General features: G+C 42.2%; 1 protein-coding gene across 2 annotated transcripts in view; it reads right to left on the reverse strand.

The window, feature by feature from the left end:
* LOC135106976 (leucine zipper putative tumor suppressor 2 homolog) overlaps window positions 1–25,784 on the reverse strand; it is a 116,840-nt gene that overhangs the window by 13,371 nt on the left and 77,685 nt on the right. For both annotated transcript variants that reach the window (XM_064016458.1, XM_064016457.1), the window contains exon 5: window positions 598–808. In XM_064016458.1, coding sequence (XP_063872528.1) covers window positions 598–808 — 211 coding nt within the window. The remainder of the gene's footprint in view (window positions 1–597; window positions 809–25,784) is intronic.

Raw genomic sequence — 25,784 nt, forward strand, 5'->3', positions numbered from 1 at the left:
ACTAGAAATGTTACTGAGTGAACTAAGTTGAGATCTTCACTAGAAATGTTACTGAGTGAACTAAGTGAGATCTCCTAAACTAGAAATGTTACTGAGTGAACTAAGTTGAGATCTTCACTAGAAATGTTACTGAGTGAAGTAAGTGAGATGTTCTTTACTACAGAATAATGGAATGGCAAGGCAGCAGGCGAAGGGAGGTGTAATGTGGCACAAGTGAGAGAGCCAGCCATACATGACCCAATATCTATAGCGATTTCTGCCACGATTATTCCTTGTGAGGCATCATCACATGGAAGAGAAGCACCCAAAATGTTGATTATTAAGGCTATACACAATACCACTTGTAATGCTGACGAAAGGAAGAAATGTTAGTAGAAAAGGAGAGAAAATTTCAACAGTATTATTCAAATGCAGCTGTCTTAACCATCCATCCTGTTTCCCGCTATTTAACCTCCATATGTTAATTTGAAAACGTTATCATTCCCTATCAATTACATTTTAGAATGATAAATATATATTGTACATATAACAAAAACTGAATTTATGTATAAACATATGGATCTGAAAGAGGATGACAATAAGATTGAGTGTACGTACTGCCATAATGGTGGATGACCCCCTTAGCCAGGGAGGGGGCGGAGGTGTAGCGAGGGTCGGGCTTGGCGGCGGGCAGGCCGCTTGACGAATGCACCACGAAGCTCGCTGTGGATCCCCCGCCGACGACTCCGCCGTTGGTCGGGGGGGAGATGGCTTGTACCCCGGGGGACGCTACAGGCTTGAAGGCAATGGGACGAATCACCACCTTACCCTGCGGAAAGGATAGGTACAGTGAGATGAAGAAAAAGAAGTGATAAGAAACTATGCATGATATCATCGTAATCTGTATTATCTACAGTTGGTTTTAATATTGTGTTTATCAAGTGCTTTTCTGATTCGAATCATTTGCCATAGCTTTACTGTGGTTGAGTTGTTCCAACTATCCCTACAATAAATCAAATCAAACAAAACTCAACACACTGATGACCGAGATTGTTCTTCGTGAAATGCGCCCTGCTTCGATTGAGAGGTGGTGTCCTGGAACGAATGACATTAACAAATACCACCACAATGAATTCACCAAGATAATGAAGATAATGGAAGTAATGATCTAATATCATGGTCGATGCGGAACAACGACGTCGAGTAAAAGAATGGAAGGTAGACATTTATAATATGGCCATCCCTTAGTGAAAGACTGGGAATAAGCACCAGATATAGAGAGCAGATAATGTAAGAACACGCAACAGCAGGGCTGCCCCCACAAACCTATATAATCCCTCATTAACCCTGTGATCGTCTTCTGAGTGTGGAGACCATAGCAAGCCTTCTTAAGAAACCCTACGCATGTATTACGGCATGTATAGTTATATAGTTACACACACACACACACACACACACACACACACACATAGCGTTGACGAGTAAGTCAATCACACTCACTTGCTGTTTTACCAAGAGAAATTTAGGCTAAAGTGGACACACACAACATCTTAACTGTAAGCTAGTTCCGTGTTACTGAAATGTGGGGCTATGTCTGGACCTTCGTTAGATAAGCAACAGGCGAAGCAGCACCAGCAGCAACCTGAGCCTGTGGTGACACCCAATGCTAGCTAGCGTGGGGCGGGGAGGCCAAGCGGCGTGTGTGACCTAGGTTAAATTTATATTAAACTCTTATAATAGCTGCACAAAACTGGAGACGACGTACATAACTACGACATTACTATGGTCTGTGCATTGCTTCATTTGTATCGAAAAGCGATCGTACGTTCATATATATATATATATATATATATATATATATATATATATATATATATATATATATATATATATATATATATATTTTTTTTTTTTTTTTTTTTTTTCCATGTAAAAAAAAAAAAAAAAAAATTACACTAATATTAACGCCTTTGACCAGATCCGTTATTTCATCCTAGACGACTGCACAGAGGAAGACATAATACCAAAAACAGTAAAAGGTTTTGCCAGCTTTTTTCGGCTGTTAGTAGTGTCCTTTGAAATTATGCTCTCGGGCGCTTGTACTTCAGCATTATAAATTTGAGGATGACCATAAGTCTGAGGGTTGATGTACCACGTAAGAAAAAGCAGGATTCACATATACAGCCTTAGATTACCCTAATAAATAAATAAATCCATCGTAAGGACCATACTATCTTGATATAAATGTTCCGACGCTCCGAGCCGACCGAGAGACAGGCCAGTGTTTTGAAACGCTTTGCTCTCACCACGACTGCTTTCAGAGGCCAAAGAGATGATTAGCCGGATTCTCCAGTGCTTTTCTCCTGCTCATAATGTAAAAATCTTGTTAATTCGTCACTGGAATCGTGTCATTTTAACTAGAACCATTTGAGTGTACTGAAAGTGCGGCGCGGAAATGAATCATATTTCGGGCCTTAGTTAAGGATTCATTGTTTCGATGCCCCGAGGTTTAGTAACTAAGAATTGCTGTCTGGTGCTGCATGCTGTTTTCTTAAGGTATCCTAGTCCGACTGATCATGCTATATATAATAATAAAGTATAGTTTCTGTCGTGTATTTAAGAACCTTGCAATGCATATCTGTCTTCATTGCCTGCCTACAATCATCAGGGCTGTCACTGACTTGCAGGCCCGGCAGGATATATATATATACTCGTATATATATATATATATATATATATATATATATATATATATATATATATATATATATATATATATATATATATATATATATCATAAGAGCTAGTTTGGATATCGTATATTAAATGCATTAAGTGTTAGTATAAAAATAAATGTATACATACATACACACACACACACACACACACACACACACACACACACACTATAATATCAAAGTATCCATAAGTGTGCAAGAAAAGAACATTCAAAATCTCAAAGAAAAAAATATCGAGCCTTACAAAAAAAAAAAAAATATTAAAAGACAGAACAATGATAAACCTGCCTATAAAACAACACTCCGTAAGAAACACACACACACACACACACACTTATCACCAAACTCAGCTCCAACAAACTCTGGAATACGCACAATCAAAATTATCAACTCCACACTCGAATGCACTGTTTCCAGGCGACGTGTCCAAGACCACAGGTGTTAAGAGCAGCCCCAGAAGTGCGCCACGCTGATGGGAGACCTTCAACTCAGTCACTGATCTACACCCCCTAGCAAATCTGACACCGGAAGCTGGCAGGTTTGGATCTGTGCAGTCTTTCCTGGCGAGCAGCGGAGCGTTACGATGGCCAGAACCCTGATGCCGCACTGAGTACGTGTGAAGAAAGATTGAAACGCACGGACTAAACTCACTAAAGAGGAGTCAATGATTTAAGATGCTTAGCGAAATTATTATAAGAACGATTTGCGAAGTGTGGTTGGTTCTTACGCGCGCGCGCTCTCTCTCTCACACACACACACACACACACACACACACACACACACAATCATCCCACTATCAGCTTGAATCAAGACCGCTTGGATCGGCGGGTATTACTGTTAACTCAATGATGTGTTGAATTCAAGATCATAAACACTCTCCAATGAATTATAATAGAATGCGCATTTGATGATTTATATGGTTATTGTATAAAATTATTAACTTCCACGAGTACGCTGTTCTTTTCCTTAGTTATCATCTGATGTGTACAAGAAAAATAGTCATTTTCATGTCATAAGATAAAACCATTATATATATATATATATATATATATATATATATATATATATATATATATATATATATATATATATATATATATATATATATATATATATATATATAAACGAACTAAACAACCACACGAGATACTAACACATTACATAACTGCTGCACGGGGAGCTGGCCAGTTAAGGGAGTTTGCCTTGTGACAAGAAGTCGGAAAATACGTTTACCTTTTTTTTTCTGATAAGAGCTTTGTTGGACTCAACGTTTTAGCTCGCATAGTGCCTCACTTTTTTTCCTCACCCCATTACTAAGAAATGGAGTGCGCGTAAGTGTGTCTAACTCCAATCTATAACGTGGCAACAGTGTCGACACGCGAACCTAAGGAGTGAGTGAGTGCTTGGACTTGTTCGAGGGAGAATGAACTTGATGCACTGGCCGAGCTGGTTTCAATTTCCAGTTACTGCTCTTGACAATAATAGTTTCTAATAAAATCGATGTATCTAGTTCCAAACTTTTTTTTTTTTTTTTAAGCATACTTATCTACGTGGGTGAAAAAATAAATAAATAAAAACTATAATGTGAGGAGACACTGGCAAACAATAAGAAACGAACATAACAGAATAATACAGGGTGTGCTAAAAGTATATATCACATTACGACGCTTTATATCTTAATAACTATGGACGATATCAAAACAATTTATATTCCCTGAAAGCTAGTATTTTCAAGTTTGCTAAAAAACTGAGCTCAAATGTATAAGACATTTTATTTTATTTATTTATTATTTTTTTTACAAAGAAAACTTGACGATTTTACCTTTTAAGTAAATGGTACCAGTTTCATTTTGCTACTATTTGTAGTTCTTGATATGCGAGTTCTTAGAAAGTGACACTTTCTAAGAACTCACATATCAAGTACTATATCATTGAGATATAGTGTCGTAATGTGACATACTTTTGGAACACCCTGTACATTCAGGTAAACAAGAGCGTCTCTCTAACACTATACTGAAATACTCCTCCTCACCCTCATCCTCCTCCTCCTCTTCCTCCTCCATCACCAGTCCAAAAATATATTCACGAAAAAATAAAAGTGAATCTCAACTGGAAGAAAACCTGAACCGAATGATCTGCAACATATATATGAAAAAAAAAAAGTCCTTCAGCAGCAATGGGTCAGAACGATCATGCTCTTTCACACAGGTTTTTCCAGCACCAGTGAAACTAAAATAACAAGGAAAAAAATAATAAGTCTTTCAAAGCCATCCTTCCACCCCCACCACAATAAAAAAAAAAAAAGAAAAGAAAAGAAAAAAAAAAAAAAAAAAATATATATATATATATATATATATATATATATATATATATATATATATATATATATATATATATATATATATATATATATATATATATATATATATATATATATATTCGGTTCTACAAAGGCAGAGATCGGAGCAAGTAAGCGACGTCAGGATTGTTCAAATATGAGATGCTTTTCCTCTGTGACAAGCGGGAGGTCTAAAAATCAGAGAGCAAGGTCGGCACATCAATACTGGAGGAGGGAGCGTTGTCGCTGCTCACACACACACACACACACCTGCCAGAGCCAAGCGGTGAGAGAGGTCGACTCGTGCGTGACCCTCTCATCCTCACTCAACCTTTACCCTCACAACACTGTCGCCTTCACTTCCTCACATGAATTATACTTGCGTCAATCCTATACTCCGTAAATGTGCCCCACGAACAAAGTATAAACTTGTCATTTTTACAACAGTAACTACGCTGACCCGTGGATTTTTGTGCGTATCCAACAAAAGGAAACATTGCGCATAAGCAGACACGTTCCCTCCCTGCTTCCGTCGTGCGTTGCTGGCATTCACCATCTATTATACTTGGTGTTGCTTTCAAAGTTAAAATAATGGTGATCAATAAGTTAATGGAGTTTAATGCGAGGATGAAAATTCCCGGAGCTGAGCGGACGTCACTGTGTCAATAACGACCAAGGACCACACCAGCAGAGATAACGTACTTGACGCCACTCCCCTTACAGACCTTGTCTCGTATTTTGAAATGTTCAAGGTTTTCATCGACTATTTTCAAAGAGCCACTGAATTGTTTAGTCGCGTTTTCGTAAATGTTTCCTCTTTGATAATGCGGAGTCCTTATAAAAGATGCACGTAAATAATGAAAACGTGAACATTCCAATGATTTTCAATGGTGTCTGTTTGCTTAGAGTTGTCAATATGAGGCATTGAAACCTTTGAAAATGCGCTCCCTGCCAATGTGTATCAATTGACAAGATAGCCGTGATGAATCTTTTTTCCATAATTCTTGCAAGGTGATTTTTTTTTTTTTTTTTTTTTTTTAGCAAGGTGTAGCAATTCAAGGCGTGGCACAACCCGTCCTGAGCCTTGACCGCCTGACGACCGGACTGCGGCGCCGCGGAGTCTCTCATCCCCGCTGCCTCGGGGCAGCGTCTGAAGGTCACAAGGCCAATTGGCGTTAAAGGAAATATACACATCCAAGCTCACTTGACTGCCTTCAGTGTAGCATTTCTGTGGCTTCCTCAGCTGCCAAAAACAGATCAGGTTTAGATGATACCTTTCAAGATTCCGCAACAGTTGTTGAGTAAATCCTGACAAGCTAAACATGGGCGACTTACCGTACTTTTTTTTTTTTCTTTGTGACCGAACATCTTACATCTCAAACATAATTCTGTACTATTATATCGGTAAAAATCTGCTACTCCTCCTCATTGCTGATATGGTTAACTCGTTTTCTTCATTTGTGATTATACTTCGGTCTGGTGTTCTATCATAAGTTCCTTTTTATCTTCGTTAACAGGGCATGGCGCCCCTGCTTGATGCTTATCACGATGGCACAATTTCAATAATCTAAGACATTGTGACTTCGTTTCCGGTACAAAACATAATACGGAAATATAGTACACTGAAAAACATTGATCATGGCTCTCGTTATTACGTCTCTTCATAACATGCTTGTCTCCTTCCTGTGAGGTTATTGAGACTCGAGAATGTGTCGGAATTGGTGGTCTGGGTGTTAGATATTCGTGGCAATGATGTTGTCATCTCACAACATTCACATTTCATGTTTCCAAACATTAATCAGATGTTCTGTATTACCACAAGACATACGACATACTCGCATCTATAGTAAGTACGACTTGGTCGCATCATATAATCATGCCGGATTAAACGACGCCTTCGCTCGTACTTCAGACAGGATAGAAAAGTGCTCGGCTGTGCTTGATGCTGATCTCGTGGATTAATCTGGCTGAGGCGGCAGACCACATCCAGTAAACCAGGCCTGAGTCCGCCCACATCTTGGCTTGTTCAGGCCATCACTATTAACATTAAGAGGTCACAACCAAGGGAGGCAGCTTATGCTTTAGATTCTTTTGCAACGTACTGTATCTTCGGGCAGTAAATCGGGCTATGCCAGAGCACTGCTTCACAATAAAATTCAACGAAACGAAGCGACATTTACTAAATTAACGAGAATATCGAATGACAATCCGCCACTCCTCCGTATAAAAAAAAAAAAAAAAAAAATACGGAACACTTTGAGAACAGACATTTGAGTGGAGACAAACATGACGAAACCCGGTCCGAGCATCACTGCATCTGGCTGGGACGGGAAGTCCGGACTACTTGCCTGGAGCCTCAATGTCGTCATGGGCGTAACAGTGACGCACCGCCGAGATATGCAAGTTTTTGTTTGGGACCTGACGCGTCGCTGTTTCCCGAAGTGTGTGTGTGTGTGTGTGTGCGCGAGACTGCTCTTCATTTTTTTTTTTTTTTAAGGCACTCATCTTTGTTTCCTTAAAAGCCTGTACTGAAAAAAAACTTACCAGAGAGACAAGATCAAGCATACATATCAACTGTTACGTACTCACTTCAATCCGTGAGGGAGAATGATAAGCTGGGAGGGCTGGGTCCGTTCTGGTTCGTTTCCTAACTAGGGGTCAGAGGTTCGAAGCCGAAAGTGCCAATCATTAGATATGGAGAACGGTGGTTCACGACATAAATGGTTAATTACTGAGACGTTAAATTAGCAACACATTCCGCGGCGCGCTCAGAGCAACCCGCCGTGGTGTGGTGTTCCAGCACACTGCCCTCCATGGCCCCACCACACCAGGACGAGTCAGGCAACAAGAAGAGGTGGCGATACAGTCACGTCCCATGTATATGTATACCTATGGCATTATGCGACATTTAAATGACATTACAGTAAAACTGTACTTACCCCCGTCATGTTTGACAGTGCCGCCGGTTGGATTTTACTCAATTATTCTTGTCGCGTGATAAATTCTTGTTGAATTGCGTCCGTATTAATGTAGATGGCAGTCCTACAGTCCTTCAGGCGTGGCAAGAAGTGCTACCCGAACAGCTCACTTCCAACACCATCGTGCGGCAACTCCAGACTGAAGCCCATCAGCTGAGTGAGGCAGCGAGGAGCCCAACTTGTCATACTGCATCCAGTGTGAGATCCAGTGCAACAGTAGCAGTGAGGGAATAAAAGCAGCCCTAACTTAATGTTGATGGAGTAAATTGAACTTCATTATTCATGGACAAGCAAATTCCATTGTTCACAATGGTCATAAAGAGGAGGCACGGATCTGCTAACACTGGACTGGACGTGGACTCATCACAGCGTGGACGTGGAAAAGTGGATCTCTTATTTATGAGTCTGAATCATTCTCCGGTTTTGATTATTACAATAATCCAATGTAGCACAAACAACACAGCGACTCAAGAACCCTGATCTCCAGAAGCTTTCATCAGCTGTAGTCTCGGGGCTGCCAGACGTTAAAATCATGATTCAATGATTTCCAGTTTTTGCTTCTCAGAACGGCAGAGTCATCCCCCGTGGCAGGAAGTGAAGTAAAAAGCTGCCCAGCCATGTCCATTGAGGCAATCTTCGTTGCTGTCGACCTGATCCCCCTTCGATAATGAATAAACGAATCTTATATACATGCATGTAAGCGCATACAGTGTCTGAGTCTCTCTCTCTCTCTCTCTCTCTCTCTCTCTCTCTCTCTCTCTCTCTCTCTCTCTCTCTCTCTCTCTCTCTCTCTCTCTCTCTCTCTCTCTCTCCTTTACACTGCGTATGTACGAGACGAATACACACACACACACACACGCATATATATATATATATATATATATATATATATATATATATATATATATATATATATATATATATATATATATATATATATATATACACACACACACACACACACACACACACACGTATATACCCCTCGCAGCAGCAGAGGTTTGCCGCCTCCAGCAGCGCCGCCCACACACTGCCTCCTCACATCCGTTAGCTCAGCCCGCAGTGACCTACTCTTGCTTATAATAAAATATTAACAATAAAACAGGTACATTTGTATGACACCCCGAAGTCTCGTAACAATACATTCTTTAAACATAATCCAATGTTCGAAGAAATTATAATAATAATAAACAAAGAGAGAAAGAGAGAGGGAGAAAAAAAGCTGCAGCATGGCACTCTGCTCAGAACATTTCACAACAGAATTTTCCCCCTAACACGCCGCCTCCCTGCAAACGGTAACCCAGCCCGGGACAGTGAGGCGACACCGCAAAGATCAAGCGGTGCCTGGCCCTGTGGAACACTCACGCGTCCCGACCCCCGGTGCTCCATTCACCCTTTCGCTGCCACTCTTCCAATAGAAAACTTTCACTCGCCACGGTATGAATACGTCTATAAATTTACGTTCCGGCTCGTTACGTTTCTTTCCTGTTCCCAAGAAATCGAATACGAGGTGAGCACTGCGCATGGCAACACAGCAGCGCACGTGGCAGGTCGAGATGCCTTAGCGGGTCTCGGGGCCACAAGCAGGTACGAGTATTCTTAAGTGACTCGAGGAAAACCTTGATCACCTCACGCGAGGGAAAACTCACCGGGTTCGGTTTCCCACGAAAGAGATTGAAGCACAACATGTTGGTTCCCTTGCTTCCTTTCTTCTTCTTCTTCTCTTTCTGCTCAAACTCCTCTCGCCTCTCCCATATTTGCTTCCTTCTTTCCCAGCTTCTGATTCTTCTCTCCAAACTGGCTCTCCTCCTGGCGCTTTCCTTCCTCCACTTTTCCTCGATCTCCAGTGCTTCTTCATCGCTGTATTCTTCCTCCTCTTTGGTGTCCAAGAGGGGAGTAGACTTGTAAATCATGGTTGTATGTCAATAATGCTCTTACACTCAGTAATATGTAGCACAAAACACCTCCTACAGCCCTGCTTCAGTAGTAGGTAAGCAGGTCTCGTTACTTTTTCCTTTTTTTTTTCTGCCACACTTTTTTTATAACTAATTCGGACAGAGCGTATATGAAACACAAAGACCAATATTGCAAGAATTTTCACCAATAACTGTTATTTTTCTTTGTCCTATGGTGTTACTTTTCTCTTCCCTTCAATAGTATACGCGAATAAGGAGAAAGCTCCCCTGGCGTGCCTTCCACACCCTCGTACTCTCGGAAACTGAAGGGTGGAGGTGCGTCCATCCCCACCATCACCCAAACTTGAGCAACCAAGCTACGTAGGTTGCCTCCTAAAAAGGCTGCACCTACACATCAAGTCTTTCCTACTCTTGGCAAATAGGAAATTATAACATGATTTCTTTCAAGGCGAAAATGTATATGTATTGAGTGTCAGGAGTGATGATGGCTGAATATTTTAAGAAATAAAATGGTCCAATATTCAATGCACACGAAATATGGTGCTCCTGCTGTCCTGATTTGGTCAGGGTGGACCCGCACATCCGGAAGTTGATGATGGTTCCGCTTCGAATTACAGCCCATTGGTTCCCCAGAGCAAAGGGGAGACAATGGGGTGGGGAGGATGACAGAGAGGGACAGTCACTAACGCAGAGGGTGCTGGTGGCAGAGGAAGCGTCGCTAAAACTGAATATTGATGTACGTATAAGGATACACGGAAGTCTTCTGCATCAATACGTATATAATAGTAAATAATAACATTATCTACAATGCTTACTTTCTCTCCTCTGAGCCTTACTGCGAGAAATCGAGAGGTGCATGTGAACTTGTACGGCTGTAACAGCGACACACACAGAGAGAAAACCATAAGCACATTAATTGCATTCTTTCCTCCCCCACCCCCTCTTTTCCACCTCTCCCCATCCCTTCCGGCTCATTCGACACCAGGAAACACAACAGAAACCCGCCCTGCAGCACTACTCAACTGCACGTTATTTCAGAGGAATCAGCGGAGAGAGTACGAGTGAGCCCTACTTTCGTCTGCGTCACCTGTGCACTTCTAAACATTCATGCGCCAAAACGAAGGGCAGGCAAAGGTACTGGGATCGTTTGGGAAAACTATAGGAAAATTTTTTTGTCGATCATGTGACACTGAAGAATTGAGGATTCGGTAAAGCCAAGTCCAATCTGATTTCCCTAAGGTGTAACTTTCATCAGCGCGTGTGGGTGTAAGGAGCACGATCCAGGCGACGAGCGACACTGGAAACCGGCAGGGAACGTTACCTCTTTTCGTTCAGAACAATAGTGTTCATATATTCATCGGAGTTTATGAAGCGTGAAGGATGTGAGATGTGATAAATCTTAGTAACAATACTATGAATATCATCACTTTCCTTATTTTTCGCTATTTAGTTTTATTTTCTTCATCCATGCATCATATAACATGGCAAACAACTGGTCCAGATTTCTATTAGTCAGCTGAGAAAGTAATTGTAAACCTTTGAATTCAACTGTGCATTAAAGCATGAAACTCTAGACGAAAACTGTTGTGATTAAAAAGTACGCAGCATTTTTCTTTCCATCGAATTGTTCCTTGGTATTATTAAACCTTTCGAGCTGATCATTAAAACAAAGAGAAATACATATAATGTTAATACTACAAAATATAATAGCAACATTAATTACTAGTGTCACCGCCACCGCCACCACCACCATCACCATCACCACCACCATCACCATCACCACCACCACCACCACTAATACTACTACTACTACTACTACTACTACTACTACCACCACCAACACTACCACTACTACTATTGCTACTACCACTGCTTCTACGACTACTACTACTACTACTACTACTACTACTACTACCATTAAAACACCTCAATCTTGGCAGACAGCTGCGTGGGTCCCGTGCCCCTCCTGGACGCAGCCAACAGCTGTGGCTCGGGGGAGGCAGAGGTAATCAAATCCCTGATACTTGATCCCGTGTGCCTAATCGATCACTTGTTTGTCGCATTCCGCCCCAATGATTCCACTCTGGGTTATAACATGACGATGAATATGACGAAGGAGATCTCAAACATTTTATATTACCAAAATAAGAGAAACGAGACAAGCATCAATACCTACTACTGCTTCTAAACTACTAATTGATATTTTAGACAAAATCAATATTTATTACTTAATACAGAGGCGATTAATGTTTTGAGGGGATGTTTTTAAATCAATGATCCCCTGTGTGGACGACCATCTGCCTGTTTTCCGACCCTCACCAGCCTCACAACGACTGGCGCCACTCCCCGGCCAGCCAGGTTAGCGGCCTCACCCTCCTGGCTCAGCTGACAAACTTCCCAAGGGGGGGCTTCCTGCTGTACGTCCGCCACAACACTCGGGACTCCACCCTCACAGGGCGTGGCGGCGTGATTAAAGCGGCGCAGTGGTGTGTGACCTGCTCCACGCCGCCTCGCATACTCTCCAACTGTTTATATTTTGTGAAGGGTAAGTTACTGAGTCTCTGCGTATTATTTCAATGGGTAAACTGGAGGGTATGATGCTCTGATGATTTACGTGACATCTATCGTGAGCGGAAGTGTTGGTGTCTGGCTAGTGTGAGCGTGGGAATGTTCCCTCCACTCTTGCCACCTACCGCTGTTGTGTGGGTGTGAGGCAACCACGGGAGACACAGGCAGCACGGGAGATGATGGATGTTTATTAGGAAAGGTTGGTCGTCAGAACTGTAAACTATATAAAATTACTGTATTTCCTTGCTTAGTGTGAAATGTTTCGAAGTTTCAGATGGGATGAGAAACATAAACAAAAGCAACATTTGATCGAGGGATGAAATAAGTCAGTTGTCAGATGGAGTTCAGTATGGTGTAGCCATTTGATGGGCGTGAGCTGGCAACAATGCATCACACAACGCAGACTTTTTAGGATGAACTGATCTGTAAGTCGAACACACACACACACACACACACACACACACACAGATTCACATACACCTGTACTCTCTCTCTCTCTCTCTCTCTCTCTCTCTCTCTCTCTCTCTCTCTCTCTCTCTCTCTCTCTCTCTCTCTCTCTCTCTCTCTCTCTCTCTCTTACCTTGCACCATAAGCCTGCTCAACGTGTTCACTCATTCCTTACCTGCAAACGAAAAAAAAGACATTAGTAATGATTAGTGATTACTTCTGAGACAAAAGAATTAAGTGTGTGTGTGTGTGTGTGTGTGTGTGTGTGTGTGTGTGTGTGTGTGTGTGTGTGTGTGTGTGTGTGTGTGTGTGTGTGTGTGTGTGTGTGTGTGTGTGACTTACTGTAACATAAACACTTTATCTTAACAAACATTACGATCACAAGTCACTAATATTAGCAAAAAAAAAAATAAATAAATAAATAAATGAATAAAAATAAATAAATAAATAAAATAAATAATAAATAAATAAATAAATATTCATAAATACAGAAAACTAGCACGTAAACTTATGGGAGGGAATACATAACGGGATGGACAAGGATCAAGAATGAGGACAAAGCAACACAGAATAATACCCACAGTACTACCAGCAAGTAAAGGTCATCACAAAGGCACTTCACTAATGCATGGAGGAAAAATCAGGGTTCAGTAAAACTCTTAACGACGAATCAGTAGTTAGTTAATCATGTCATTTTCAAGTCTCACAAGGAACCAACGAAAGAATCTTGGAAGTTAATGAAGAAATATATTTTTCGGTAAAATAAATACGACTTATTCTGCAACAGTGTGAGAACCAACACTTAAGGAACAGAAGGATACTTTCCTCTTTTCTATATTCCTTAGAGTTGTATCAGAACCACGGTATCAGTTTAATTCTATTCTGGATACAATTACATGAGTCTAATGAAGTGTAGGTGATAATCTCAATAGACAGGGTATTACGAATCTCAAATTACTACCTAATTCACTTTTTTGTTTTGTTTTATCCTAACTTCATCAATACGAAATTAAAACAATCGTAAAATGAAGCAAAAGAAGTGGCAACAATGTTATGGCTAAAAGAGCAATAAAATAATGGAGTAATCAAGACACATGATAAAAGTCAGCATCAGTGTCTTTAGATAGGTGGTAAAAGTTACACAAGTATCCCCTAATTCCTCTCCACTTTCACCTTCCCCTTTGCCACACCTGACTAAATCACGCCCTGATCTCTCACGCATTTACCACCAGACTATTCATGCTGTCACTTTTCGAGTACAGTGGCGTCTGCTGTGATGACAAAACACGATACGCAGATAGAACTAAACCATGAAAAGCAATGGTTTGGGTTAGTGTTTCGTTATTACAACATACTGCTAGTAAATGGAGTATTTTCTTTTTTTTTAGGGAAAAGCCAAAAAGGGGTAACAATGATCATTCAGGCGTGCGGGCTCGCCCACACGCACACACACACACACACACACACACACACACACACACACTTTCTTTTTTCAAATCAAGGATATAAGGGTATGTACCGTAATCTCCAAAGGAGTATGGGAGTTGATTTAATGAAAGACAGAGATGCATTACATAATTTCTGGGAGAAAAGAAACAAAAGTACAAATTTAAGTAATGATTAAGAAAACGCGCGCAGATTGCCACGGCCGACAATGACTAAACCAATGCAATACGTGTTGTTATGAAGCCAACTGAAAATACATAAGATGCTTTTAAAAGACAATTAGTTTATGGATGGAGTTGATAGGTGGATATAAGTAGGCATGTTTTTATTATTATTATTATTATTATTTTTTTTTTTTTAGGATTCTTGCCCCTTCACTTATGTTCCTGTGCTCTTATGTTCTTACGAAGGATTGTGACGAAGATGTGGTCCTGTGAGATCTCAATAAGACAAACAAGGCCTGCGTTGCCTCCAAAAGATGGCTTATCTCAAAAAATCCTAAAGAAAGAAAACTGTTGTTGTACTGAACTTACTTTGAATATTATATGTAAGTGAAAGTTCAATCCATTTTCTAAACAAGCCATTCCCTGAAGAACCGTGCTGTCAGAAACTGTAAAACACCCTTAAAGGTGATTATTCCTTGCATACTGTGAGTGAGGGAAATGTTTACTTGAAAATCTGACCCTTATTGTCTTTCAAGCCAGCCTCGGCACCTTCAGATACACTCCAGGAAGCCCGCACGATATATTTACTAGAGGAGAGAAAGGACAAAAGGATAAGGGTGACTACAAGCCTGCCCTCCATCCCAGCCAACCTTCCTTACCTCCTCAGGTAGAGACTCCGTGGACTTGCTGTACCTCATGGCGCAGAAGGTGGTGTCTCCGCCCGCCTGAGGGTCGCTGGTGCACGGCTGGATCACCGCGTTGCCCATCCTTGCCCTCCCACCCCACGAATGAAGTGCCCAAATAGTCACTGGCACGTTTGCATCACTCCACTAATGGTTTCTATCAGCTATGAGTGCTGATCTACGGGGCACACGCCACACTCACTCTTTTAAAGGCCTTGCATCGGCAGGCTGTGAAATGTCAACTGCCACAAGTGTGTGTATGTATGTACCTTTATTATATTTTTCATCCATACACTTTGACCGAATAACAAACTTCAGTCTAGTAGGTTTAAGTTCTAGATCGGTGTATACTAGAAGTTGGAAAAATAATAATGTCATTTAAGATATAAATAGAGCATCACTGGGGCTTCATATATACGTAAACCCGAAGAACGAGCTTTTGTTTTAGAGGAGCAGTAGCTATTGCAGAACAATGAAGCGGTCATTACAGAGGAATTCCCCCGAACAGCCAAAGAGACGGAGGTCCCCCGCCGCGCCAGACCTTCGTGGAGACAGCAACAGAGGTGCTCCTGTAACCACGAGACGGGCTGTGTTTATGAGACGTGATGTGTGTGTGTGTGTGTGTGTGTGTGTGTGTGTGTGTGTGTGTGTGTGTGTGTGTGTGTGTGTGTGTGTGTGTGTGTGTGTGTGTGTGTGTGTGATCCATATAAATGCCAAAAAGAAAAAAATAAACTTTGATTCTTATAAACAACCACGAATCTTGCCTGCACCTGACCAAGCCTCCCAAAACAGTGCTGCCTTGTGTCTGGCGGGCGATGTGGGTGACGCAACGAGGCGGCGGCAGACCGTCCTGCGTGACGCCACAATAAACAAACCGATGGGGGCGCAGAGAGGCGGGCGAGGAGTGCCAGCCGCAGTAGATATAATAAAATAAACACAGAGCAAAGGCCACGTGGGGGCGATGGTGCACCTGGCGCGGTGGTTAATGATTGCACACAACACACACACACACACACACACACACACACACACACACATAAAGCCATGAAATACGAATGAAAGATAAAATAAAATGAAAGAGAATTAAACCTACAATGAAAAATACATCCATATGGAAGGCGAGGGGCATACGAGGACATAAAAAAGAAAGAAATGAAATAATAAGAAAGAAGCAACATAAGGAAAGAGCAAGAGCGAGGAGAACCTGTCTAGCTAATAAAATGTTTCAAAACGCAAGCGGACTGTTGAAACCAGGAAGAATAGTAGGTGGAGAAGGAGACTGAGGGTAAAAGGGTAGGAGTGGATGGCAGGGCAGAGAGGGCAAGGATGGATGGCAAGGTGGAGAGGGGGCAAGGAGGGGATGGCATGGAGGAGGGAAGGGCAGGGAGGACTCCACACCTAATGAGATCGTGAGCATGAAACTCTCAAGGTCATGCTGGTTTTGCTGGGGGCGTCCTCCTGATGGAATGTTGTAGTCATGGCGAGGGCTTAGCTCATGCATGTCTACGTGTTTCGAGTCTCCATTCCCTGCCGCCCAGTACACACAAGGTCAGCTTTGTTTACTACGTGTTTCATTAGTATGTCGCCCAGTACCGTGCTTCGTGCTTATTATCATCAAGCGATATGGTGCAGTGTTGACGTCCACTCTACACACCAGGAAATGAACGCCGCGCAGCTCTCCACACCCAAGGTAAACAGATTATATGTCTTCGTTAGCGAAAAGTCAAACAACCAGGGAACTGTGAGAGTAACCGTGAGGTGGCATGTAAGTTTGATGTATATTTATATTAGTCATGGTAGTCACAAAGCTAAAAACTACTTTTACAATTACATCTATGAGTGTTTCCGTCAGTAGATACGTGTGTATTAGTGGCATGTGAGCTATCTTTTTTTACAAAGATCCTTACTATGCTGCTAGATTACACTCTTCTAAGCTAACCAGGCATCAATAAACGAGATAGGACAGCACAGGAATTAGGATATATATATAGCAGCTTTCTGGCTGATGAGAGAGTTTATTGTAGAATTATTGAACTGTGTCAATTCAGTTTCCACTGGCAACACTTGAAACCTGAGAATGCTGCTGAACCAACCCAACTCAGTTATCTGACATTTTTATATTAACTAAAATGAGGCCGGGTTAATTAATTTATACCCTCAAACACTGCTCAAATACGGTTCAACGAAGAAAAACCAGCCTGCCATAAGGTCACAATTTATTTATTTACTAGCCTCTGTGGTGGCCTAATAATGCACCTGTACAGATTAATTAACCTTATTTTCGAAGAAGTCTGACATTCCTTCCTTAGTTATTATATTTTCTTGCGTCATGAACTGCCAGTCTTACAAGGAAAATTTGTATTCTAATCACACACACACACACACACACACACACACACACACACACACACACACACACACACACACACACACACACACATGAACCCTGAGTCGTGACCCTGAGAGCGTGTGATGTTAACTTACGTCCACCCTGGCACTGGCCCTTGAGACCTGACCAACCCTTGACCTCACCCCCTCATACCGCCCTGTTTGCCTCGCCCACATCGCCTCGAGACCAACACGGCGCCGCACACTTGCTATCTGCACCACACCACCGCAGGGAGATGCAAGGCCCCTTAACGTTATCCAGTACAACGTTTAGAGAAGGTTGGTAAGGAGCTACAACTTTAAACCATTCCACTTAAGTTAAAATAAAATGCCCTGGTGGAAGATTAAGAGTAAAATTTCAAGACTCAACTGACAGCATAAAGAATAATTGAGTAGCTTAATTTCTTTGGCGTCTGTGGTTTAATTTCTTGCTCGGTATTTCGTATGGTGTTCCTAAAGTAAAGTAACAAGTGTCATATAGTCATTAGTAGTCAAAGGATTAAAAATATGTAAGAAAACGAATGAAAGTACGTTACGGATTCACAGCTTGCACAGAAAAATAACTCCTCTGCGGCACAAAAATCAGTCCAGCTTTAGATATCTCTTTGAATTATAAATGTATTTTCTTTTAATGGTTGGTCGAAGGTATGTGATTATGATGATGTCTCTATGATAACAAGTAGTGATAACGAGAACAGTAACGACAAGAACAGCGTTTTCATACATGATTACTGAGGTCACCAAGATCTCTATTATCACTCCTCACGTCGGAGTCACTCTCACACACATATACGTAGTACACACACACAAACAAACTCTCTCTCTCTCTCTCTCTCTCTCTCTCTCTCTCTCTCTCTCTCTCTCTCTCTCTCTCTCTCTCTCTCTCTCTCTCCAGGCGGAACAACACTTGTACTCTATTTCACTACCAAAGAATTTCACTCGCCCGACCCTCTTTTCTTTTCTCTCCTATTTTCTCTTTCCTGGTACTTATTTTTTGTCACTACACGGATATCCCCTCTCCGCTTCCCCCACCGCGGCCCCTCCTCGCCACGGGCCTCGCACTGCCCACACCCCATCGCCCCGCCATCACTGACCCTCTTATCGCCTAGGCAAAACACAGACCCGACCAAACACGGGGGCTGTATCGGCTTTTATCTGACCCAATCTTGGCCATCCTGCTGAGCCCTCGCCGCCAGGTTGTTAGGGAAGTTAGAGGAGCATACACGGAACATCCCGCCACGACATTGTGGGACTCCAGCATCCGATAAAGCTTCAGCTCCTGTGGGTGACGATATTTGACTTTTCTGCCTCAGTGCTTCGTCCGGTGCGCTTTGTAAAATGAGATGCCATCGTTAGGAACCTAATCTTCGACCACGACGCTTGATTGGAGGCAGGAAGAGGCGAAACTGACGGGTATAATAAGCTATTGCACGGAACATTAATGATAACGGCGTAATATTTTCAGTCCTGCGATCACAACTGCGATTGAAGTCTTATCTTACTTATTTTCGTATTAGCACCGTGCACTGCTCTCTCTCTCTCTCTCTCTCTCTCTCTCTCTCTCTCTCTCTCTCTCTCTCTCTCTCTCTCTCTCTCTCTCTCTCTCTCTCTCTGTGTGTGTGTGTGTGTGTGTGTGTGTGTGATACCTTACTCTCGTGCAAACAAGTCAGCCTTAAGTTCCCTATCAACGGTGTTCAGATTTATACTCATGCACAACAACACACCGTAACAGTCAGACAATACAAGATGAGAGGAACACAGCCCGCCGAGATGAAGCCACAGCGGCATTACTACAAGGCGCCGCTGGGGTTCACGCGTGCCTCTGCAGCAGTGTGGGCCGGAACGGGGGGCGGTGGCGGAGGAGAGAACGGTACCGAACATACACACACCCAGCCAACCAGTGTGAGTGTCCGCGGCGCACCCCTACTCCGATCACCCTGTGCAGGCGCCTCCTTCCCCCCCCCCCCCACACACACACATGCACATACACATCGGCACCATCACAGGGAACTTTCTACGTACTTTCGCCAAAACAATCAGTGTTGAGTGTACGTGTTGCGTCACAATATGATCACTTAATTAAGCCGCCACTGTTATGGTAATACATTTTGATGAGGAAGATTTACCTCATACATTTATTCTTTTCTCCCGCCGGACCATATAAGTCAAAAGCTATTAGAGTCCATTATGAGTGGTGGTAAATATTCGGGTTTTTGGTTTATTATTTTCAGATCACGTGTGACAGCCGCTCGTCTCTCGATGCATAAATCGCTATCACTTCCAGGTAAACTTTTGAACTACTCAGTGTGGCTAATAAAGGAGACTAATGAAATTCAACGCGTCATTACCACTACCCTCGCCTCGGTCCACCTGGGCACACACTCGCTTTGTCCGCTTATTCACAGAGCCAACAAATTTAGACTCCCAAGTCACAACCCCGCCACCAGCCCGCAGCCCGTCTCGTCACACCAACCCATCCCCCCTCCACACCTGCCAGGCTGCCACCCCTCACTTGCCCCCCGCCTCTTTTGACTCACACCCCATGATTCTTACCCTTACCCTCTACACCCCGCATAAATTCTTCTCTCCCCGGACACTTTTTCCTTCCCTCCATCCCATCAGTTCTTCACATCCGCTCTCCACAACTCACGCCAGCGTGGTGGTGGTGGTGAGAGCTGTGATCGTTGTGCCGTGGACTCTGCGATCAAAAGGACGGAAATATTTCTTTTCAGACATCGAGATGAGGAGCCTTTTGGGGCCCCAAGGAGGACAAAGGCCCTGAGGCCTCACCAAGGCCTCCCCTCACCTCCCTTCCTGCACTGTCACGCTTCGTATAGCAGGGAGTCATCCTCCACCACACAAACACTGTACCTAGTAACTCACGTATCTTTGCTGAAAAAATATTCAATTATACACCAATAACCAAAGAGGAGTTACTCCGCATAATGTGTGGCGTTAGGTTTACGCCAGAAAAAGGAAGGTATTTTAATTGTTACAATCAATTCACTTCCCTAACGCATTTCGATTAATTCGAAATTCTTGTATGCATTAAAAATAATAAAAATTTGATTGTGCGTTTATTTTTTTCTATCAACAGTTCATGAGAAGAATTAATAACATCTAAAATAAAACTAGCAACACTGACAGCCTGCATCTCAAACTCTGTTCTCGCGTGACAACTCGTCATTCAGAAGCCTGGTGTGCACATCCAAACCTACGCCAGCTGATCACCAGCTCGGGAACAGTAGCAGTGAAAGTAGCACGAAACAGAGCCGTTCACGCCACCACATGCGTATCAGATGATATACAAAGGACATGGTTTGGTCACATCACACTAACACCACTTGTAGGGTTCACGTTGCCACACCAGACACTATTACTTCGTTGAGTTAATCACACTGAGCGATAGACCATTCAGGCCCTGTTTCTGTCACAACCACTGACGACTCGTGAAGAGGAACTGAAGGGAAGAAAGGTGTGGTGGAGCGCACGTCACTGGTGGCACACGGCCCTGCTCCCTCCTTCCTCCCTTGTGAGAATCTCAGGTTTCTCAATCCTGTGAACTCTGCAGGAAGTCTGCCCTTAACAATTGTGACCGCAGAAACAGCAGTGTTTGCAATCTCTTCAGAATCCAAGACAATCTATAATCATACCTGATGCATTTCTCACCGATCATTTCCGTTTTCAAAATTCATCAAATAATATTTTCGCGACGTGGCTCAGTAAATATTGATAATCTTTGCTCTGCTTTATAGTTATCTGTTTTCCCATGACCTTCAGGACTGCAGACAACGTCGACGACCCTAATCTTCAGAGTAACAATAAAATCGATTTCTAGTCAAGCCGGGAGCAGTTATTGTTGGAATCCTACAGCTCAGCTCAAGGGCACCACACGTCAAGTCCTCTGCTCCTTGATTTCACCATTACATGCACACAATTGTTTAATCATAATTGTCGTTTTCTTACATGACACCAGAAGGCGATACAGTCTATCATAAGCATTCAAGGATTTCATTATTCTTCAACATGCATAAATCGTAAAGCAAAGCTGTTTTTGAAATACGTAATTTCACAGATTCAAACACAAAATAAAGAGAGCAACGTTAAATATTTATTATGTGACGAACGCTGGTGTTTTAAGAGAAATTTTACCAAACATACGTAATATGCAAAGGCTATCTGGAGTAATATAAATTCCCAAAGCGAAGAATATTCGTTAAATTCGGTAAGGAATTGCTGTTGCAGGGCCATCGGTCGAGGCTAAAAGACAGAAAACCACTCGTCTTGAATTGCGGGAAAAAAAAACTACTTACCACATATTTACTTCATTACATAAACTCCTATTGCCATTTGTAAATCACAGTGGTCGTAGGTGAGGCAAAAGGTAATACTACTCTTGTCTTACGAAAAATACCTGTCGCCAGTCCACCTTCTTGCCTAAGCTCTAATGTTCCCTCTGACCGCAACAACGATCCACAGTGTTGTCTGGATTCTTAGTGTCCTTATCAGATAATTGTCGCCTTAATTATATTTCATGATATACGTAACTCCAGTGGACGGCTTTACATCCTCCTATTAGAGGCATTAGACGCTTCATTCAACACACGTAAGTAAAGCCTCTTGAAAGCACACACAAAGCACCGAACCTTTTGGGCTTCCTATGTTTTCTAAGATGTAATGCTGACGAGACCTTGTATGTACTTGTCAATCCTTTCATGCCTCAGGTTACATAGTTTCTTAGTATATTTTTACCTAAAACATGAAATGAAGATGTTATTCACTTACTTCTTATAAATGTTCATGTCTTTAAAAACCTCACGTTCACTAAGCTGCTATCATATCATCTACCACACTCGTATGAAGCACGCCTCTATGTGTCCTCTCAGTAACCCCATTCATCCTCTTCCAACAGAAAGTAATGCTGCCTCACGTTCTATCACCAACGCTATTAACGTAGACACAACTCTCCCTCCACTCGCTGCCTGAAGGGATCTACAACTTGCATTAATAGTCTTACCGAGCCTTCTTCAATATTTTTCTTTTTAATCTTTTTTGTATATGCTCAACGTATTTCTTTGGATTAAGTTGTCTGTGGCTCCCGGGTGTAAATTAAATTACTAGTATTACTATTACTTTCTATTCATTTTTATTTCTTGTCCGTCCCATTGGTGAGCAAAACAGTAGGTAAGTTTTCTTCAATATTCATCATTAAATCCCAGTAACAATGTTCTCTAGTCTCATTTACTCTCAATGTTTATCAAATGGCTCAGTAACAATGCCTTTCATTCTTCTTTAGCATTTCATTCCTCCTCTTCCTCACTGTTTTTTTTCCTATATTTACCATCAAATAGCTTAGTAAAACTGTCATGCAATATCCTTTACCATTCATCCTAACCTTCGCAAGTGAAATACCAAGCAAGTCTCCAAGATCTCGAGAACTAAAACACGCAATGACTTTTCGTTCTACCTTTTACGAATGCCAACAAAAAAATACACCTGGCCGTGCTGATGTTTGGAACCCTTGACCAGCTTTTCTCGGATGAATGAAAACGCTGATTCACTGTTTGTTCATAAAGTAGCAGAACAAACCACACGAGGATGAAAGGGGGCGGCGTTGCAATGAGTCACGAAGCTTTCCCCAGGCGCCACTGTCACCGCGGGGCTCGTCCAGTGCTGCGAGGATGGTCCCTCTCACCACAAGAACCCATGACAGCGCGTCTCCGCTGGGCCTCGAGGCAGACACGTGTGCGACTAACATGGGATGGACAGCAGATAGTGAACGAGTGGGAGGCGTGAGGGGACATGGAAGGCATCATTTCTAGTGGTGTGTGTGTGTGTGTGTGTGTGTGTGTGTGTGTGTGTGTGTGTGTGTGTGTGTGTGTGTGTGTGTGTGTGTGTGTGTGTGTTCTAACTTAACTGCACTTTTTATTGGATTGAGTCAAGTTCGTGAAGTCATGTCTATCAGTTATGTTTTATCATATATTTTAAAATTACGAATATTTTTGGCACACATTTCTTTTCGGTAATACTAACATTCCACATTTATCATCTCGTGTGTATGTGTGTGTGTGTGTGTGTGTGTGTGTGTATGTGTGTGTGTCACGAATCTTCTCGCAACATATCTACCCGTCAATCACCGCGACAAACCTAAAAAAAAATATATAAAAACATCAACAGAAGATAACAAGACAAAACGTTACAAGCCCAGAACACTATTGGGAAAGGAACCTTGATCCTTCCCACGAGTCACCGCAGAGGGCGTGGCCGTCACCCGTCGCTCGGCACCGCGGCACTGTGAGAGGTCTTTCCCTAAATAACTTAATGGGACTCAGGAGAAGGAGTGAGCGTGACGGAGACGAGAGGGGGAAGCGACAAGGAAGATGGCAGCGAGGTGAAATATGAGAGAGAGAGAGAGAGAGAGAGAGAGAGAGAGAGAGAGAGAGAGGAGAGAGAGAGAGAGAGAGAGAGAGAGAGAGAGAGAGAGAGAGAGAGAGAGAGAGAGAATCACAGTAACAAATATAAAAGCAAAATATCGAACCCAAGCATTAGTCATAAGAACATAAGAGCATAATATAATCAGGGAAGCTGCAAGAAGCCACTAAACCTACACGTGGCAGTCCCTGTGCGAAACATACCTACCTATTTCCACCTAGTCAGTACACGTACGTATCAAAACTAGATAAATGACTTCCATATATTCGTCTCATTCACTTATAACAAGTAATTTAGGAACCACTCTATCACTTCTCCATCCGACTCGTCCTACACAAGAACACGTAAGAAAAAGGACCTTATTTCTCCTGTCCTATACAGATAACAGATGACTACCAGCCTGAGGGTGAAGAGTGACACTGACAGATAGGCGATTATTAAGGGACGATCGGCGGCTGGGGCCTTCAATAGAACTCGCATCGTCACCCCAAAATGGTATCGAACCGAACACCATTAAGACTAAAGGTTCGTATACTTAAGCGCTCTCGACTCACATTAAGACTACATACAAAGGCCACGGAGATGATTAGTCGAGTTCTGGTCATGTTCTTCCCACTGGTGGTGTAGAATCCCTTGATAAAAAAGCCAATAACTTTTGCTAATGCTTGTTAACAGTTGTAGAGATATAACGGAAAAAATAAAATAAATAAATGAGTAAATAGTTTGAGAAAAGGTTCCATGATTCAGAAACACCCTGATAGTTTGACCCATTATGTATATCTCTCTCTTTCGTTTTTTTTTCCGCACTTTACTTACCTTTTCAATGCGATATGCAACAATTCATGGCAATAAAAGCCAGACTATTTATAAGCATCTACAAGAAAGAAGGGTATAAGAGATAAGAGATTTTGCAATTTCTACAATGTTTAGAGGCGTCTGTCGAACAAGAAAAGATGTCTCAGAGTGGTTAGTAATTAAGGAAAAATGACAAAAGCGGTGAAAAGGTTAATAGGAATAGAAAACGGACGAACACATAGAGAGGGTGAAGGAAGAACAGACAGACAGACGGTGTAGGGGGGTTGGGGTCTCGCAGTATGTAGGGCTGCCTTTAACCCGCCCTACTTTTTTCTTTTTTTTTTTTTTTTTTTCCAAGGCATCCGGGACGTAAGAATTACCTATAGTCTTGTCTAGTGAGGGGTTATTTAAGTGTGTGTGTGTGTGTGTGTGTGTGTGTGTGTGTGTGTGTGTGTGTGTGTGTGTGTGTGTGTGTGTGTGTGTGTGTGTGTGTGTGTGTGTGTGTGTGTGTGTGTGTGTGTGTGAGAGAGAGAGAGAGAGAGAGAGAGAGAGAGAGAGAGAGAGAGAGAGAGAGAGAGAGAGAGAGAGAGAGAGAGAGAGAGAGAGAGAGAGAGAGAGACCACACCATTAATTTTCCCTAAGTCATTGCCTTCCCATTACATGAATACCGTGTCATTAATAATCTCAGTGTCACTCACTCACAACTCTACAATGTAAGTCTCCAGGTACGTGACAAATTAACATAAATAAACTGACGAAAGAATGCGTTGGAATGAGTGGCGAGTGGGAGAATATGGAAATTGTATTATAAGCGTGATGTTTCCTGCGTACTCGGTCCCTTTGGAAATACTTAACAATGCATGACACCTAAACTTTCTCCATTCTTTAATTTAATTTTGTTTTTATAACTTC

Source organism: Scylla paramamosain, chromosome 14 (genome assembly GCF_035594125.1).
Source record: "Scylla paramamosain isolate STU-SP2022 chromosome 14, ASM3559412v1, whole genome shotgun sequence".
Lineage (NCBI taxonomy): Eukaryota > Metazoa > Arthropoda > Malacostraca > Decapoda > Portunidae > Scylla > Scylla paramamosain.